Raw genomic sequence first — 19922 nt, forward strand, 5'->3', positions numbered from 1 at the left:
TTCTATTTGTAGTGAAAAATTATTTCTTTCAACCTACAAATGAAGAACAAAAACTAAACATTAGTACAAATGAATATTGTTGGATATCAATACATAGCACCATGGTAGAAATACGCTCAAAGATTGAGTGAAAATGTCAAATATTAAGATTTAGAAATGAGTAGAAAAAGAATGTGGGGTGGTGGTTATAAAGAGTGAGAGTGAACCTATTAGTCACTAAACTTTCTCATTTTATAAGTTATATTTGGAGGAATGTAAAAGGATGAATACAATTATGATGATTTTTTTGGTTACTCATACAATTATGATGATGCTAATTTAGTTTTTTTAGATTTAATTTAATAAATTAAAAGAAATAAGTAAAAGATTTTAATAGAGATTAAAAACATTTTCTTTGAGTGACACATCATCAAAAGGGTTGCCTATGAGTAACTCAACCTTCCTTTTAGTAAAAAAAATTGTGCAAATTTTTAAAATTCAAATCAGGTTAATTTGTGTTTTATTTTGTTGAATTTATATAATTTATCATATAAAAAAAAATTAGCTTAAAGGATTTCAACTTTACTTTCTTTGCAACATATGTACTTAATACTAATCTTGACCTCTGAAATAACATGAAAGGAAAATTATTATTAAACACATAATTTAGTCTTCCACTGAATAAACCGTGTATCAGAGTAAAAGTGGATTCTAGATCATATATATATATATATATATATATATATATATATATATATATATAAACTCAAACATAGGATAATAACTTATAGAAAAATGAGAGATAAGAAAATATTTTTTTGGGATACAAAGATTTTTTTTTTTCTTCCTTTTTTTAGAATATCTTTTTTTCAATTCTTCTTTTTAAATCTTTTTTTTAGAAGATCTTTTTTTTTTTTTAATTTTTTTTTGAGAAGTTTTTCTTTTAAAACAAAAATAATGGGTTAGAAGATTCAATTGAATGTCACGTTACGTAAGCAAGCTCTCTAATTAAAAGACACCTAAGCATTTTTTATAAGAATGCACGAAAGAGCTCTGTGAGAATCTTGCTATGTATATAAATAGAGATAAAGATATATAAAAAAAATGTCTAATTACTACTTTATTTTTTCCAAGTCAGACAACAAATATAAAATTAAGAAAAAAAATGATAAACTACAACCAAATTAAATTAGCAGCTAATATAAACAATTAAAAAAAAGCTAAGCTCCTAAAAAAAATCAAACAAATCCCTTACCTTTTACTATGCAATATATGACTTTGAAAAAAATAGTGGATAGCTGATTATCGTAGATGAACTTATAACGGATATCTTATAAATTAACTTTTAACTTATAGCGAATAAACTAACTAATTGAATTTGTAGTGTTTGATAAAATTAGCGGTTGAACTAGTTTATAAGTATAAAATAATATAAAAAAGATATGTTTAATTAATATTTATTTTTTTTTAAAGTAAGATGTTAAGGGTAAAATTAGAAGAAAAGATAACTTATAAGTTACTTAAAATAACATTTCAAAAATAAACTATAACCTAGTAAAATAAATTATAAACTCTTTTTAAAAAATTGTTACCGAACAAAATTTTTAGCTTATACTAAAAGCTATGGTAAAAATCATAAGATACCTTATTTGTCTTCCGAATAGAACTAGCCTATGAATTTATAAACGATAAGCTCAAAATAAAAAAGCTAAGTTCGTGAAAGAAAAATAATATCGAACAAATCTGTTTCCTTTTATGTGATATGCAGTTATAAATCATAAGTTGAAAATTTTTAAGTAGAAAATAGTTACAAGTAAATGCATTGGTGATATTGTCAGAAGTGAAGTGAAAGAAGAAAAGTGTAACAAAAGAGAAGAAGAATCACAGAAAAAAAATGGGTGCAGGTACCGAAAACGTGCCACCGTTCATCGGAGCTCAATTGAATCACCTCCTTTCTCACTCCCGTCCGCCCCTCAAGGCAACAACTCTTCCATTCTTTCAATCATTTCAATTTCTCAATCAATTTCATCACTCACATTTTTTAGGGTTTTTTCTTTGTTACTCAGATTGATCAAATGTGGTCAAGCGACAAATACAATTCTGGACTCATTGATCGATTCACACTCCTCATTCCTTATTGCTTAGATTTCATCAAATGTATGTGTTTTTATTATTATAATCGCTTTTATTAATTTAATTCATTATGAATTTTTATGATCATAGATAATTAGGATTATTTAACTTAGGGTTTTGTGATTTTGTTTTTGTATTAGGGGATGTTATATTTGATGCTGAATCTCCTACTACTGTACCCGATGTTATTTTTGGACCTGAAGATGAACATTTTCATCCTTTTCATATGTCACCTTCTGTTGAACCTAATACTAATAGCTCCTTATTGTCTGATTGGAATTACAAAGACCCTGCTTGTCTCTTGAACCTTATTCAATTCTTGAGGTAATTCACTTTTTCTGCCTTTTGCTATGTTTGCATAGATAACTTAGTTAAGTGCTTATAGGAGAAGCACTTATATGATCAAATAAGTGCTTGTGCTTAGGTTATTTCTATGATATAAAACACTTTTGAGATTGTTTAAGATAACTTTTTTTTTTTTTTTTTTTTTTTTTTTTTTTTTTTTGTTTAAGATAACTTACCGTAACAGTTTATGACAAGTCCATTAGCTTTTTTCTGCTGATTTCCTTAAGCTCTCCCAGGTAGTTTATAAAAACACCTTATAACAATTTGACTTCATTTCAAATGTCGATATGTTCATAATATATCTGTGTGTTTATATATTTAATTTTACACTTAATTTTTTATTAAAGTATCTTGGCCGTATCTAGGGAAGCCCTGATTCTCCAAAATTGTACAAGTGCCGTGTCATATACCGTATCCGACACCAAAACGTGTTGATACTTTCCGATGCATATTGAGAAAGTATTTGGCGATTAAATTTTGTTTAAAAAAAAATACCTAATATGTGTCCGACCCGGCTTAAACGTGCATGGGATACGACTACACTTAGCATATACGCGCGGGATACGTTAAAGGCAGGGTTATTATTTTGTTCACCTTTTTTTATACTATTTTTCCCTATAAAAAAAATGAAATAATAAAAAAGAAAAAAAGAAAAATATATATGACGTGTAATTGTCGCTTGTTTTGATAATTTCAGCAATGTGAATATTTCTCTATTATCAATTGTAGTTATGCTTATATATTGTGCATTTATATATATTTAATTTTAAATTAAAGTTTTATTAAAATATCTTGGCCGTAGAGTATCTTTCCCATATCTCCGTATCCGTGTCGTATCAAGTATTTGGGCTTCATAGGCCGGATCGTATCTTGTATTTTAAAATTGTCCTGTATCTCCGTATCAATATCATATCAATTATGCTATAAGCGCTTAATTGAGCTATTTATCCAAAAAAATGATTAAAGTTAAACTGATTTCATATAAGTTTTTTTCATAAACTATCCTGAAGAGGTTATGAAATAAGCTGAAAACAACTTATGGGTATGTCATCATCTGTTTTCATAAGCTCTCCCAAACACTCTTCGAAAAGCTTATTCCAGTAGATAAGCTCAAAAAAGCTAATTCAAATAGGCCTTTTGTGGTTTGTGTGAGCGAATACATATATGGTAATGGTGATTTTGTTTTGCTGTTTTGATAGGGACCAGTATGTGTTGTATCAAGGGAAGCGTGTTGGAGAAGTTGATGACGATAGGTTGAAATTTGAAGTCAGTACGATTGTTTCTAGGGAGGTAATTTCTTTTTTAAACTTTATTTTCAACATTCAACGCATTGGCTTACTTCTCAACTAGCTTTGTTTACTTGGAAAAAATCACTAAACCAGTGTCAAATTTCATTGAAGAAATGAAATAGAGTTTGAACATGAAACTAATTAACGTCAGTTTGACATGTGCCCACTTTGGATCGTTCTGTTAAATAAGGTAATTATTACTCGTGCATAAAATATACATGGGTTTGGACAAAAAATAACAAAACGTATGTAAAATTTACCAAAACTAGTGTCAAATTTCGTTGATGAAATGAAAACGTGTTTGAAAAGCACATCTGTTTGTGAATTAGCATGTACGTTGTGTGCCCTTCCACCTCTGGCTAGCACATGTCTGAATTTTGGATTTAACTTTGTTTAGAGTGGGTACCATTAGTCCATTAGTCTTTAACTTAATTTAAAACATTTGCTGCAGGGACTAGAAATGCACATGTGTTCTTTTGCTGACAAGGTATTTCTTCAGAAATTTTATGCTAATTTTTCTATGATCTACTCATGGATGATCGAGCAAATTAATGTTGCCTTTCGACAATATTCTTGACTTCTTCGATGTTACATTTTAGTGCAGTCAGAGGAGGTTAAATTTGCTGTTCCCCTACTGGACATGAACATAAACAAGATGGTGTCTGGCTGTCCCTGGAAACAATTGCAGAAGATATACTTACAAGTTGTTTTCTTTTCTCTTTAAGATTCCTTTGAATTTCTTAACTTGCTTTCAAACAAACTAATTACGTTATGTTAAACCTAGGTTGTATATCCTGTTGGGAGAAAATATATGTCTGCATCTTCAGCTCCTCGCCTGAAGTTAGTATCTTCTTTTGAGTTGAAAGCCCTATATTCCGTCGATGATGTTAAGCTGCCATCTTGGTTGGATGGGATGTAAGCCTTGCAATTTTTTATTATTCTATTTGACCCAAATTGATTCATATACAAGGTTGAGATAGTTTTTAAGAGTGTGTCTGCTTTTGTTGTTGATCTTTTATGCAAAGGTGCTTGGCAGAATACCTTCCAAATCTAGAAGAATATCTTGAGAAACAGGTTAGCTGGAACTATCTTTACTGTGTTGTCTATTAATTTAATATGTACTTTCTATTTCCTCAAGAAGAACATTATTGTTTTTTTGTTGAAAGTAATATAAATATACTTTGAACATAGGTCCTCGAGGCTGTTTCATTAATTGATGTTAGAAGGCGCTTCATTGAAGCGTTAGCTGTTCCATTAGGAAGGCCAGTTGAAGCTGATCCTGTATATACCCTCGACACTTATTTTCAAATTGCTATGATCACTTTGTTTTCATTTTAATTGCTCATTTGTGATTTATATCCTTTTCCAGGTCTTTTGCAGAAAGGCAACTTTTCTGTCTGCCTCTGGAGTTTTTACATTTCTGGTAATATATGACATTCATTACTTGGTACATGATGTCTGTGCATTTATTTTGACACATTCTCGCTTTTACAAATTAATCAAAATCTTTTCCCATGGAACTTACCATATAACTTGTGTGGTAGTTCTGCCAGTTGAAGACATAGGCAATATGTGACTGTTGGTATTGAAAATATGTTTAGGATCTTTGTAATTCATATGTAGGCATATCGTATCATGTCAATAAAAATAAAATTTCCTATATTTATTTTGTAACTATTTTGTTAAGCCTATATAAAATGGACTGCTTTTTTTTGAGGGAAAAAATGGACTCTGTTGTCTAGCTGGAACACATGGGTTCAGCAAGTGATGCCTCTGTTCTTCTCATTCAACAGTTGGCATCTGTTAGCAAACCTTTGGTAACCAAGGTGTGTGCTGCGCATGATAGAGGAGACCATAGAAGAGTAGAGCCTCTGAGTTAGTTATTGTTCTGTTGATGACATGACAGTTAGTTTGTTAGGAGCCTCCAACTGTGTTGGTTAGGGGGAAAGGAATGCGTTTTAAAGAATAAAAGAGTGAGGGAGAGGGAGAGGGAGAGGGAGATTTATTTTTGGTAAGACCAAAGTAGTTAATCCTGGATCGCGGAGCGGCCAGCCCCAAAACTGGGATAGCGGCATCCCAGGGAGTGGGATGACCGGGATGCCGCTATTTCTTTTTCTTTTTTTTTTAATTTAAAAATTACATAAATAATACTATAAACATATAATTAATGTAAAATTAAACAAACATCTCAAAATCCATAAAACATTCATAAATTAAAAATTACCAACAAAAGTCAAGCAAAATAAATAAGCAAAAGTCAAGTCTCCAACACTTAGATTAGTAAAGTAACTAAAAATTAAAACTCAAGTTCATCATCAAAGTCTAAGTCTAATCATCCTCCTCAAACTCATTGTCTTCATCATAATCCCCATCGGCCTCCACTTGAAGGTTGAAGAAGAAACAACAGATGAAGGTTGAAGAAGTTTGGATGCGTGAGAAGTTTGGATCGTGAGAGAAGAGAGTACGATACGCATGAGAGAAAGAATGAATTGCGGCTAGGGTTTAGTTAGGAGTAACTAACCATTTTAAAGGTAAAAAAACCAATTTTACCCTTAATAAAATGAGTGAGATTTCAAAAATGCCCTTTAAAACCCATGAAAACAAAATCTCAGTCCTAACCCGGGATGGCGACCCGCTCCGGTCCAGTCCACTGGGAACCTGCTGGGATCGCGCCCAGGGACGGATCCAGAAATTTTAGTAAGTGGGGTCAAAATTATAACGTAAAAAAATATAAATTGTTATTTATATAATTTTAACATTTTGTTATACAAAATTACTTATTTTGATTTATTAGTCAATACTCATAAGATACTTATTAGTATTATAAATTAGTCTTATTAATTTTATATTTGTTATAGTGCAATAAATTGACTATATAAAAACGATAATACCAAATATATGGGGTCACATTGCATAAATAATACTAGTATTAACTAAAAATATAATAGGCAAGTGGGGTCGGCCGACCCCACTGCCCCCACACTAAATCCGTCCCTGATCGCGCCGAGAAGCTTAGCTGCGCTGCTCCACCGGGATCCCACTGGGATCGCCCAGGATTGACTACCATGGGTAAGACCAAGGTAGCAGGAGCAGGATTATGTTTTTTGGAATAGAGAGACGCTTTCTCTGTAATTCTCGTTGAAACTTCTTTCTTTTGGTTTAGCAATCTTTGTAATTCAGTCCTAAAGTAAATTACTCGGTATTTCCAATTTTTTTTTTTTTTTTTCTGATTATGAACTAGTTCCTATTAACTGTGGCAACTAGCCCTACATATGTACACGTGCATTGCAGCCATACCCACACACCATTTGCTGCAGTCCACGTCATCTCCAATGTGAGGAGCCAAGAGTCACGAATCATTCATTTACTTACCCTTAGTTTCTTTCTATTATCCCATAATATTTGTAGTAGTCATGTAGGATGACAGTGGTTAGAACAACAACTTCATTGAATTGAACAAGTACACAACACATAAATCTGGTAGATGAACTTCCCTACCAGCCCTAGAGCCAAGACTCTCATAAAACAATTCCGATCCTTACACCAAAAGAAATATTGTATGCTCTCTAGGTGTTGTCCAAAACCCATAATAACTGCTCCACATACAACTAGTAATGGCTAAGTAACAGCTCTAACATGTAACTACCCTTTTTTATGGTCAGGTAGCGTAGTGGCTAGAATTCCACTCTTAAGGTGAATAAATGGAGTGTCCGAGATTTGAATCCCGACGCCTGCATATAAAATGTGATGTCTCTACCAACTGAGCTAAGCTCATGGGGACTCTAACCTATAACTACCCTAGTACACAATAAAAATAGAAATAATTTCATTATACAACCATCAAATCACCAATTTATAATTTCTGGTTTATAGATAGAAACATGTTGCGAAGTCATTGATTCTCGTTAAATCCATGAAAATTCACCAGGGAAAGAAGGATAGAGACAGGATGCATGTTCGAAATTTTCTAATACACTTTGCTCTTTGTTTTCTGATACACTCTACTAGGAGGGATTGCTATTTTTAGTATTTTCCAACAAGAGATAAATTAGATGTAATTAGTATTTTCCAACAAGAGATAAATTAGATGTAATTGCTCTTAACCTCACGAGAGTATCATTTATGCAAAATTGTATAACTATTAATCAGTGGTTGGTCTTCCATACAAGTGATGACATAATTATATAGTTGAATTTAGTTTTCCAAGTAGTTTTATGTTCTAAGGATGATGCTGATATGTTGTGTGGATACTTTTCTTCATTTCGTCATTTTCACGCACTTGGACCAAAGTTCTAACAATTTTGTTTATTTAGGTACACTTCCTAATTCCAAGTCAGTTTCCAAAGCAACAGCCAGCTATTATGCTTCAAAGTTCACAGGTTTTATGTGCTTCCACTTTCTGACAAATATTTGTTTAAATTTTTTTGATCGGTCATTATATACTGTATAGCAATGTAGGTGGCAAATAAATAAGTTTTTTATAGTGGAATTTACTGATTTTGTTGCAAAAAGCCAATGGTCTATGAATGAATTCTTTCAATCACATAGTTTTGTGAAGTGATTAAATGGTTTATTTAGTTTTTATAGTGGAATTTAGTGTTTGAGATTGTTACTCTTTAGATTTCTGTACTCAGTGAGAGTTGATATGTTTAGTTGGATTATAGTCCAAGTTTAGATTTTAACTAGACCTAGAAAGTATCCATGTGATGTAGAACTAGAAACTATCATGCTTTCTTTTGTCAAAAGTATTGTACTTCAAATCGTTAATATGTAAATGTTCTTTTAACTGATAAGGTAAGTGTTTGTTCTTCTCTCCTAAAAAATTGTTGTTACTTAGGATGATCTTCGAACCAGGATTGTGGAAACAAATGTAAATATTTGAGTTTATCACGACATATATTGTACAATACTAGTTATTACCTTACAGTTCTGTAGCATACCACCATATACCCTGCTCTTGGGTTCGAACATGTTACCTATCCTCCATCATAATTGGGAGGTTCTGCATTTTTTGACAATAGATACTTGTCAGATACTTTTTAATGCTATAGTCAATGATATCAACTCAGGTTGAAGATATTTCCCAGTAACATTACCAATGAGGTTCCTTTCATGTTATTTTGCAGCATTTTAATTCGCAAATGGCACCTATCAAGTCACGTCCCATTTCTGATTATCCATGGAGTCCAAGATGGGAACCATCATTGATGGCTGAGCGAATTTTGTGAGTGTTTATATTAGTTGATTAATTTTCGCCGTTATACTTATCTATTATTTCCTTGTCATAACATCGCTGGGTTAATTGATATGAATTGTTTCTACAGTGAGTTTCTGACAGACGAGGCCTTGACATTCAAGAGGCAATGCAGCGAGGGCCAAGTTCAACTATAACATGTCCAGAACATGTTCAGCTCCATCCCAATGTCGTGGCAATCTTTAAACTGTCTTTGAAAAATGTCATGTTGGTCTCGATCTGTTAATGCATTGTTTTCTTAGGAGTTAAACAAATGGCCATTTAAAATTTTCTTGAATTGGTGCAATTCTCGGAATCTTTTGTATCATATTGTCTGTTCTTTGACCAAAACATTACAATGTGCATACAAGTAGGAGTTGTATTATCAAAAAGATATTCAACATGTAAAAAAGGATTTTTAGTGTTATGTTTTTATTTTCGCCATGTCAGTGCAATGCTATGGGAAATCGAAGTTATTTTAGTATCGTGATTTTGTTTTCTTCTTTATGTCTAACTTTGACGTTTATTTTATCAGGAGATAGGTGATTTTAGCTGTGCATAAGTTAGCACGAGCGGTTGTATGATGCATAATTTTCTAATGTGAACGATTAACATGTGCCCTAAACATGATATAGAGTTTTTAATTCTTAATACAAAGTTTTTAAAGTAAATAGTCAATTTAGTCCTTCAACTATCATCCTCTCAACATCTCAACAGTTAAAAGTTTCTAAATTTTACACACATCCATCAATTTTGGTCGGTTCAAAAAAAAAAAATCCACCAATTTTGTCCTGTTATTCTTTAAAAAGTTAATTGAGAAAGACCAAATTGTTGGATGTGAGGATATTTTAGGGACCTTTTAATTATTTTTAATAGTTTAAGGACGAGAGTGATAATTTATGAATTAAAATGTCTGTTGAGTCAATTTTTTATGTTCAATAAAATACCTTAAATCATATGTTTGCGTAATTCAAATATTCTATAAGTCCTCTTTCATAAAAACATAAGAAAAGTTTTTGCATTAATTTTTTTAATAAAATGTAATTAATGAACTTTAAAATGTAATTAATGAATAATAATATGATCCAATCTAGAAACTTCTGAAATTACACCAGCCATGTCCCGATTTTCCATCCTGCGTCTATTTAGTACTACAGTATAGTACCACAGAAAAAAATAAAATTGGTCGGAAAAAGATAAACCCCAGAGTTTTCTGTAACAATAATCGAGAGAGAAAGAGAAACAGTGCGCAAAATCAATGGAGTTACACTTACACACTTCAATTCTACCGTCATCGCGTTATTCACTTCCACCACCTCTCTTCCTTTCTCATTCTTCACCAATCAAAACCTCACTTCCATTCTCTCGCTTCAATTCCTTCCCCAAACTTCAAACACTAACAAGTAACTAACTAACTAACTAACCTCTTTATTTATTTATTTAGGGTTTCAAATTTCAAAATCAATTTTCATTTCTCAATATTATTATTTTTTCTGTAGGAGGAAATGGAAGAGGATTGCGACCATGTAACTATGTAGCTTCTCAAGAAGAAGAAGATAAATCGCGTGATGTGGTAGATGATGATGAGAAGAACAAGATGATTGCAGTTTGTGATAAACTTATTGGTGTTTTCATGGTTGATAAACCTACTCCAACTGATTGGAGAAAGTTGTTGGCTTTTAGTAGAAATTGGGATAATATTAGGCCTCATTTTTTTGCAAGGTGTCAAGATAAAGCGCTTTCTGAAGCCGATCCTGTTATGCAGGAAAAGTTGCTCCGGCTCGCGAGGAAACTCAAAGAGGTGTTGTTTTGTTTTCCTTCATTTGGTAGATTTTTGAATTTTTTGTTGTGAATTCAATTTTGTTCTAGGTTTTTTTATTTTTATTCAAGGCAAACTTATACTCGTAGTAGTCCCTTAACTTAATTTTAGGTAAGGATTTGGTCATTTATCTTTCTTTTTTTATTTCATTTTTGCCCTTTTGGTCCATTTGTGTATGAGTTTACAAGGTTTAAATGTAACATTCATATGAAAAAATGGATAAAAGACCATAGATTTGAAGACTCGGAGATCACAAGAAAATAAAATCATAATTTTGAAGCTTAAAATCCATATGAAAATGGACTAGACCGGAATAAATGAAATAAAAAAAAAAAAAGAAAGATAAAGGACCGAATCGTTACTTGAAATTAAAGTTAAGGGACTACTAGTGAGTTTTGCCTTGATTGAAATTGAGTGAAGATCCATTTTAGTCCCTCTCAATTTTCCAACTGCCCAATTCAGTCAACGACAAAAATATAACCCAAATTAGTCCTTGACATTTTCATACTGGGTGGATTTGGGACGTCAGAAAATTGTAAGGTACTAAAATAGGTCTTAAATCCAATAAGTTTAGGGTTCTTCACTTACGGAGAAGTTAATCGGGTTGTGAATTGTGGATAGTGGTAAATAGTGACCTGTTTAAATTTTGTTGCGTTACAAGGCTTTAGTGTAGTTAAGGCAGATATTTAAAAACACTTTGGATGTGTTTGGATAAATAACTTAATTAAGCGCTAACATCATATGTGTTGATATTTTTTAAGTGTTTATGTATAAGCGATTTCTATAACAAAAGATAAAATGAAGTGAGATTGTTTCCATATAAGCTATAACCTGTTATCATAAACTATCCTAGAGAGCTTATGGAAATAGGATGAAATCAACTTGTGGACATGTCAATAGTTGTTTTCATAAGCTCTCCCAAACTGTCTCAAGTGTTTATGTTGGGAGATACACTCAATGAAAACAAGCTCTTTGTTATAAACACGGGATTGTGAAACAGTTGCAATTTGACAAAATGCACATGGTACAACTGCTATTTTACAACACTGATTCTTATAACCTTATTGAAAAATGAATTTTAATTTGAGATGCATAAGCTAATTTTAATTTATGCTAGAAGTTGTTTCAAACACTTGCAATTATTGTCAAATTCTTTTAATATCTCTGTTTTCAATAAGCATCTGCGGTGAACTTTATCCAAAATGAATCTTGATTAAGAATAAGATGATTGATGTGGTATGTTAATTGGAATGTAAGAAACAGGAATGCTGTATAGGCATGGTTCTAATTGTGTTGTGAACTGCTCTTGTACAGATTGATGAGGATGTGAAAAGACACAACGATCTTCTGGATGTAATCAGAAAGGATCCATCTGAAATTACTAACATCGTCGCCAAGCGTAGGAAAGATTTTACAAATGAATTCTTTGAGCACCTTAACACAGTGGCTCAATCCTACTATAACGATGCAGAAAAGCAAAATGGTATGATTTGGTTTCGCTTTTGCATGCTTTTAGTTACTTAAATCAAAGTTTTGCATAATATTTGAATTTGGTGTGCAATATCATACTTAATTGCATCAATTTGGTTTTCTTGTGTGGCTATTCATGAACCATATTTGTTCAGTAAAAAAATGTGTTACATTTCTTTCTTTCTAGTAATATAACCAGACAATAGTGCTTTATAATGGTTGAACTTTGAATTAATGAATTATATGGAACTTAAAAGATTTACTTTGCAGAAGCAAATTACTTTTGAAATTGAAGCTTAATTCAAATATAATCACAATTAGGAGAATTTCAGAATACTGTCTTGGTTGGTCTGGGTGGAGTTCTGATTGTAATCCTTAGAATACATATACAACCAATATCTTCTGGTTGGCGTTGCACATTAAGAACTGTGTTTAATTTGTTAGTTGAAGCTTGCATATTTGATTTGGCATTTTAAAAAAACTTATTATGTTTTTTGTTTGATGTGAAAAGAACTGGTAAAGCTAGGAGAAAAATGCTTGGCTGCTGTTCAAGCCTTTGATGGTGCAATAGAGAACATTGAACAGATAAATGCTGCACAGCTGAAGTTGCAAGATATTGTCAATTCCCCCTCACTTGATGCTGCCTGTAGGAAGATAGACAATTTGGCTGGAAAAAAAGAACTTGATTCGACATTGGTATTAATGATCACCAAAGCTTGGGCAGCTGCCAAGGATTCTAACATGACGAAACCCGAGGTAAAATTTATGGTCTCAGGACGTTTCCTTACCAGCACATTGCTGTGACATAATGTATGGCAGTATGCAGCTTAACTAATTTCCTTTATCTATAATGTTTTAATCCTGCCCGATTTATTTTAAAGGGTGATAAGAGAGATTGCATTTTGGGGATTATAAGAAGCAAACAAGTTAATACTATACTGATATGTTTACACAAAAAGTCAAGGGAATGTGGGACGACAGGAATCCACTGCTCACAAGCTACAATAGTTGTTAAATTTTTTCTTGTGATGCATGATGATTTGAAATACTTCACAATTTCACATGCATCACATTATTACATAATATGAGGATCTTGTTGATTGAATATAATATAGGATGTCCAATTTGACCTTGTTCATTAAACAAATATTCTCATTCAAGATTATGTTCTATTTAGCTATATGTTATACGGAAAATATTCCCCCATTATACATTACTTGCTATTGCAATTTAGATTGTAATTTGTAAAGCATAACATTCATTTGCAGGTAAAAGACATCCTCTTTCATTTATACCAGACCACAGTGGCAAATCTTCAGAGAAATATTCCAAAAGACGTTCGAATAGTCAAATATCTTATTCAAATTGAGGATCCTGAGGAGCAGTTATCCGCCCTTAAAGATGCATTTACACCTGGAGTAGAACTTGAAGGACCCGATGTGGATAGTTTGTATACGTACGTCATACATGTATTACATATGTGAATACAAATTATCTCGAAATAGATAGAATTCAGTGCGATAATTTCTTCTTAATATCCTTTTCAGGACACCAGAGAAGCTTCACATGTGGGTAAAGTCTGTGGTGGATGCTTATCATTTGAGCAAAGAAGGTACCCTCCTTAGGGAAGCAAGGGATATGATGAGTCCAGAAATCATCAAAAAATTGGAGATGTTACAGAAGGTTATCGAAAGGAAATTCATGTGAATACGAGGGTGGGAAATGTACTAAGGTGGTTTTCGTACTCTAAAACATAATGATGTGCATGAGATTCTGGATATGTCCATCAAGTGCAGGACCAGATTTACAACAATGCTGCTCTAAATAAGCGCCTATATTCTGGCTAGTGTTTCGAAACTTTCCAAAAATTTCACCAGAGTAAGTTGAATCCGGGGAAAAATTTAGACAACCATCAAGATTGTAACATCAAAAGTTAGGTTAGGTTATTTTCTTTTTTTTACTAAATGACTTTGAAATTTAAGTAGGTGATTGTGTCCTTTGCAGAATATTACATGGTAGACTCAAGAAATACTACATATCCACTAAACTTCAGTCTTGTCCAGGTCTCTTATGTTATTATATATTTGTAAATAAAAAAAAATTCAAATTTTGTCCCTTTAAAATTTCAAAATTTACAAATTGATCCTTATAAATTATAAAATTTTGCTAATCAATCTCTAATTTGTTAAATTTTTTAAGAATGAATAATTTGATTGTCTAAGTAATTTTATTCCTAAATATTATTCCTATAACTTGATAGCTTAATTAGCAGTAATAGAAAGCAAATAAATGAACAAATTGAATAAAGTTGAGAAAGGAGTTGGAGTTTCGTATGAGACCAGTCATAGTAGTAGACCCAAAAAGAGCCACTTGTTGGAGTCAATAATTACTTGCTCTTCGTCTTCGGTAAAATTTGCACGACCGAAAGCTATCTTTCGATAGATGAAGGGATATGTGAGGATTCCGATCGGGCGATAAAGATCAACCATATAATTACTTACACTTTAAACCCAATCCCCAATAGTTCAATTGATTCAAAGTCATCTTTAATACTCAAAATAGTTCAATTGAAATGTTAGATGAGTTGATATATGCTAATTTCTTTATGTGTAGTGTAGCTCAAATTATCACCCGCTAATAATTAGCAGGTATAGAAACCAAATAAATTCAAAAAAATAGAATAAATTTGTAAAAAGGAGTTGGAGTTTTGTGTGGTACTAGGCTACTAGTGATAGTAATAGATACTAGAAGTGCCACTTATTGTAGTCGATAATGACTTTGTTCTCTCAACTCAATTTCTAGTATGGGACTAGCAACATATGATTTCATTGGATCACATAAAACCTTACCCTCCAAATTCCCTTAATCTGATGGAGTTTTATGTTTATGTTTACTAATATACATGTCTTTTCTGACTTGAGTTTGGCTTACATCAATGTAATAGTCACTTGTATTGGAAAATTTTGTCCGGTAAGTGTCTAGTTTTTTCATAGTTTGGCCTGCCCCCTTGCTTTACTTTCTCAAATAGAAGTGGGTGGAAGGAAGGGATAGTCCAGTGCATGAAGAAGATCCTTAAACTAGTAAAAATCTGTAAGAAATACCTATGATACGTAAAAGTTGTTTTCTAGATGTTTTTTTATCAGAATGTGTTTTATTTTATACACTGACTTTAAGTTTTTTATTTTATTTTTGGGATAATCCTCTGCGTGCAATTGCAAAAACTAATATATCGATCCTTGTGAGTCTTAAATAGATGGCAAACTCTCTTTAAGAGTATTAGTGATGTTGCATGTTCAAGCCGAAGATCAAATCCAAAACTTTAATTAAGTTAGAAAAGACTCATATCATCTCGTTTAAACACAATGTGTGTTCAAATATACATAGAAAAATGGAATAGAAAAAAAAAAAATACATAGAAATTATATAATTAAATCAATCAGAATTACTCTATTACCAAAAAAAAAAAATCATTCAAAATCATGTTGCGTAAATAGTTAATGAATTTCAAGATATTGTTATATTCATTAATAATTTGAGCTTTTTTTTTTTTTTTATAAACAATGGATGAATGTCTATTAATATTTAATAAGGAAATATTAAGAGCACTGCAACCCTTACAAAAAAAATGTTTTAGATGCTTTATAAGCAATCTAAAGGATTTGTACACCAATTGATAAAGCATCATTAAGCACCGGTTTGATTCCCTGTAACAGTCCTTCCAGCTCTGTCAATTCTTCTGCTTCTGCACTAGATAGATCCCTCGTCCAGTCCCATCCGCCTCCCTCCCATAGGCCTATGTTGTTAACCATGACATTCTTGTTGTGTGCAATACAAAATAAGTGAGGAAACTCAAGGCAAAGTGGAATTCCTCCAATCCATTTCTCTTGCCAAAAATTGATCGAAGATCCATTACCCAACACATTACTAACATTAGAATTGAACCATCCGACATTACATTCTCTCGTTCCTCCAATAGAACAAATATTCCTCCACTATATCGATTCATTCCTTGCAACGATCCCCTCGTTCCTACATGTTATGTTACTTGGAAAAGGGCCGTATATAAAATTAAGCAAATCAAACCATATACGGCTTATCTATCATTTAAACACCTTCATTTCCACTTGCTTAGAAGAACGTGATTGAATAACTCGAGACTTTTAACTCCTGGTCCACCTTTATTTTTTGGTGTACAAACCTTCTTCAAACTTATCCAACATAATTTTATGTTCTCCAAAGTTCAAACCACCATCCTAAAGAAAGTTGCGTTGAATATGAATGATTTGATTCACTATCTTAACCGGTGCTTTGTAAAAAGAGAATAAATAGAATGGTAAACTAGATAGCACATAATTAACCAACATTACACGTCCTCCAATAGATAACAAATGATCTTTCCAACTAGATAATTTGGATTCAAGTGAATCTATAATTGCATTCCAAGTAGCACATTTCATGGCATTCGCCCCTGCCATTATTCCCAAGAACCAAAAGGGAATACTATCAATAATTTGAGCTTCTAAACATAATTAAATAGCATTATTTGAATGAAGATAATAGTCCAAATTTCTCATCTTTTGTTGTCTCACTTTTTGTCAAAATAAAATAAAAGTTTAATGTACATGTTAACATAGAAAGAACAATACTCTTAAAAATATAAGGTGGAAGTTCGAATCCAATAAAAAATTTAATTACTTGGTCATTTACCGTCACCATAAATTTGTCTTTTCAATTAATTTTTGTGTCTAAATTTTTTATGCAACATCCTTGATTCCTTGTAAATTGTAATGTTAGTAAGTAAAAAACCAATTTAAATTTTTTTAAACATAAGAAATGAAATTAAAACCTAAAATAAATTTAAGGGATATGCGATTAAATCTAAAATAGAGGGTGTATTAGATTGAAATTTCATGGGATTTTAAAAGATTTTTTTATGACAAAAAAATCTTGAGGTATTCAATCAAGACTTTTACAAAAGTTCAATAAATCTTGTGGTATTCAATTAAGACAAACATGATTTTTTTTCCAGTGCAACAAAATTCGTTGGTATTCAATTGAGATTTGTTACTACTTTTAAAATGTTTATTGATATTCAAAAGTCTATCGATTTTGATGGATTCTTCTTTGGAATGGATTTTGAGAGACTTTTTAGTGAATTTTGAGCTACAAAAAGTATTTCCTCATATCATTAGATTTTGATGGATTCTCTTTTTTTTTTAATTCCTTTCACATTCCCTTATTTTTCTATTTCATGTTTCCTAATTATCTCATGTTTTTTATAATCGTTTATTTTCTCTCTACATCTCTATCACGTTTCCTCTTCATGGTTGACATGCTACCATAGATAGTGTCACCTTTATATTAGTATTCCCATCATCAATAAAAAAAATCTATTAAATACCCATTGTGAATCATGTTTATACCTTCTTCCACCGTCAAAACAGGGAGTACCGATAGAGAACCTCCATGACTCCATCTTTGATAAAAAAAAAATCACTACTGATAACAAAAAAGAGAAAAAATTTTAATTTTTTTAAACAAAATTGCTGCATTTAATTTTAAATTCAATGTCTTTTAAAATCCAATAAATCCATAAAGTTTTCAAAATCCTATAAAAATCTTACCATATAAATCCATTGAAATTCAAATTAAAAATCTTAATAGTTTTTTAAAATCCTAAAAGTCATTAAAATCATGCACAATCTTTTAAAATCCACAAGACTTATTTATGCAAAAATTATCTTTCAAAATCCTAATCAAATACACCCCTAAATCTAAAATAAAATTACTAACGTTCTTGCGGACTCTCTTCTCTAGCCGTCTGTTTGTGTTTGAGGTAGGAGCAGAAAGGTGATGACGTCAGTCTCTGGTTCGATGATTGATTTGGATCTGAAGAATGAGTTGAGGGGTCATGAAGTCGCCATAGTCGAACTCAAAAACCTTCCTTCTCAAAGAGTCAGTAACATAACCTCTTCTTCTTCTCATTTCATGCTACTGTATTATTCACCCCAATTCAATACATGCTTAGGATTAGGGTTAGGGTTATTTCCAAAATCAAGTTTATGAATAATCTATTTCTATAGCATGATATAATATAGAGTCAAAATTGTTTTTGTATGACCTATAAACTATCTTGGAGAAGAGAACTTCTGGAAATAAGCTTAAAACAACTTATGAACATGTTATAGGCTGGTATGGATTTGACTTATTTTTCATTGACAAAAATTGTATCTTTAAAAATTGTTTCATCATAAACTACCTTGAAAAGCTTATAGTAATACATAAAAACTTATTTATTTGCAGGCATAAGTTCAAAAATAAGTCAAATAATAAGCTGTTTGCATAAACTCAAAAATAATACATAAAAACTTATATTACATAAGTTGTTTGCATAAGCTCAAAAATAAGCTAATCCAAACGGGGCCTAAGTCAATCCAAACGGGTCCAGTTGTTTTCGTTAGTTCTTCGAAACAGTATTACAAGGGCTTATGCTAGTAGATAAACTCAAATAAGTCGTCCTGTAATTGTAGCTCGGTTGCCAGAGATATTATTGGAGGGGTCGGGGTTCGGATTATCCAACAAAAAAACTCAAACAAGTCAATTCAAACATCCCCTAACATGAGAACTTTTGAGATTAAGTTAATGACAAAACTAGTATCATTGTTCATGTGCGCATGTTTACTCTTCCGTTATTTTTCTATGTTGTTATTCTTTTTCCTTGCTATGAATGAAATATAGGGATTCCTTTAATTTTTCCCTTCCCCAACTCTTTCTTGACAAAGAAAGGGTAATCTTCTTTGTTATAATTGTTTATAGGGTTGATAATAATCATAAAGAACCTCCTTTTCTTAATGTAGACTGTCTATCAGAAAAATGGAAACCTGTTTTTTCGTACAACCGTCCAAACAGCAATAAACACTGAGCAGAGTAAGATTTCCTTACCTTTGACATTTTCATTTATTTTAGAAGAAAAGAAGAAACATGTGCTTTAATGTGGCAAACAATTCTGCTAACATTTTCTCCCTGGAATTTTTGTTGGCTAGAACAAGTTGATTCAGCCAAAGCCAAGCTAAAGAATCTGAATGTTTCATCATAGTCATATATGCTAGAAGAACTCCTGTGGTTTAGTAGAAATGTGGAATTTTCGTTGAGATGTGGATCGAGGGCAATAACGATATGTTATCACTTAGAGACTTCATCTTTTTTGGACCTAGGCATTGTAAATTTTATAATTGCATTTACTCCAATGAAATTGTTTCTGGGCTGCAAAATGAACCTGTCATGAATACATTGAAATACTTAACCTGCCTTTATGAATTTTTTCCTACTTAATGTTCCTTCTGCATCATGGTGGTTGAGTTTTATTTTTTTATTTGTGTTTTGATTGCTTGTTTCACATTCTATCATTGTTGTGCAATTCATGACACAATGTAGCTTTGACGAAATTGTCTGCACTTAGTTCACATATAAAAGGTAGATCTGATCATGAGAGAACCGAGAGGAAGCAACTATTGTGGAACACATTTCACCTAGCACCAAATCACATTCACAATACATACTAAAAAATTACTACACCAAAGAAGTCATCTCAATCTCATTATTCTAACCCCGAAATGATGGAGTTTTACGGCCACGATCATAGCATAGGCATACA

The 19922-nt window shown here is 31.9% G+C and overlaps 3 protein-coding genes across 3 annotated transcripts; all 3 read left to right on the top strand.

Annotated features, from left to right (window-relative positions):
- Nucleotides 1–1621: 1621 nt before the first annotated feature.
- On the top strand, nt 1622–9428 carry LOC123896845 (BRISC and BRCA1-A complex member 2). Its single transcript, XM_045947247.1, has 13 exons — nt 1622–1957; nt 2046–2136; nt 2253–2436; nt 3657–3747; nt 4198–4233; nt 4351–4449; nt 4531–4661; nt 4772–4820; nt 4938–5027; nt 5116–5169; nt 8060–8125; nt 8873–8970; nt 9071–9428. The coding sequence occupies exons 1-13, from the start codon at nt 1874–1876 to the stop codon at nt 9135–9137; spliced, it is 1140 nt and encodes a 379-aa protein (XP_045803203.1). The 5' UTR covers nt 1622–1873; the 3' UTR covers nt 9138–9428.
- Nucleotides 9429–10066: 638 nt separating this feature from the next.
- On the top strand, nt 10067–14320 carry LOC123896843 (uncharacterized protein At4g37920). Its single transcript, XM_045947246.1, has 6 exons — nt 10067–10382; nt 10479–10780; nt 12113–12281; nt 12780–13024; nt 13537–13724; nt 13816–14320. Exons 1-6 carry the CDS (start codon nt 10238–10240, stop codon nt 13973–13975), a joined length of 1209 nt encoding a protein of 402 aa, XP_045803202.1. The 5' UTR covers nt 10067–10237; the 3' UTR covers nt 13976–14320.
- Nucleotides 14321–18020: 3700 nt separating this feature from the next.
- LOC123898192 lies at nt 18021–19595 on the top strand. The gene is made up of 3 exons (XM_045949084.1): nt 18021–18223; nt 19126–19195; nt 19312–19595. Exons 1-3 carry the CDS (start codon nt 18122–18124, stop codon nt 19362–19364), a joined length of 225 nt encoding a protein of 74 aa, XP_045805040.1. The 5' UTR covers nt 18021–18121; the 3' UTR covers nt 19365–19595.
- The last annotated feature ends 327 nt before the right edge of the window (nt 19596–19922 follow it).

The sequence above is a fragment of the Trifolium pratense genome, linkage group LG7 (assembly GCF_020283565.1).
Source record: "Trifolium pratense cultivar HEN17-A07 linkage group LG7, ARS_RC_1.1, whole genome shotgun sequence".
NCBI lineage: Eukaryota > Viridiplantae > Streptophyta > Magnoliopsida > Fabales > Fabaceae > Trifolium > Trifolium pratense.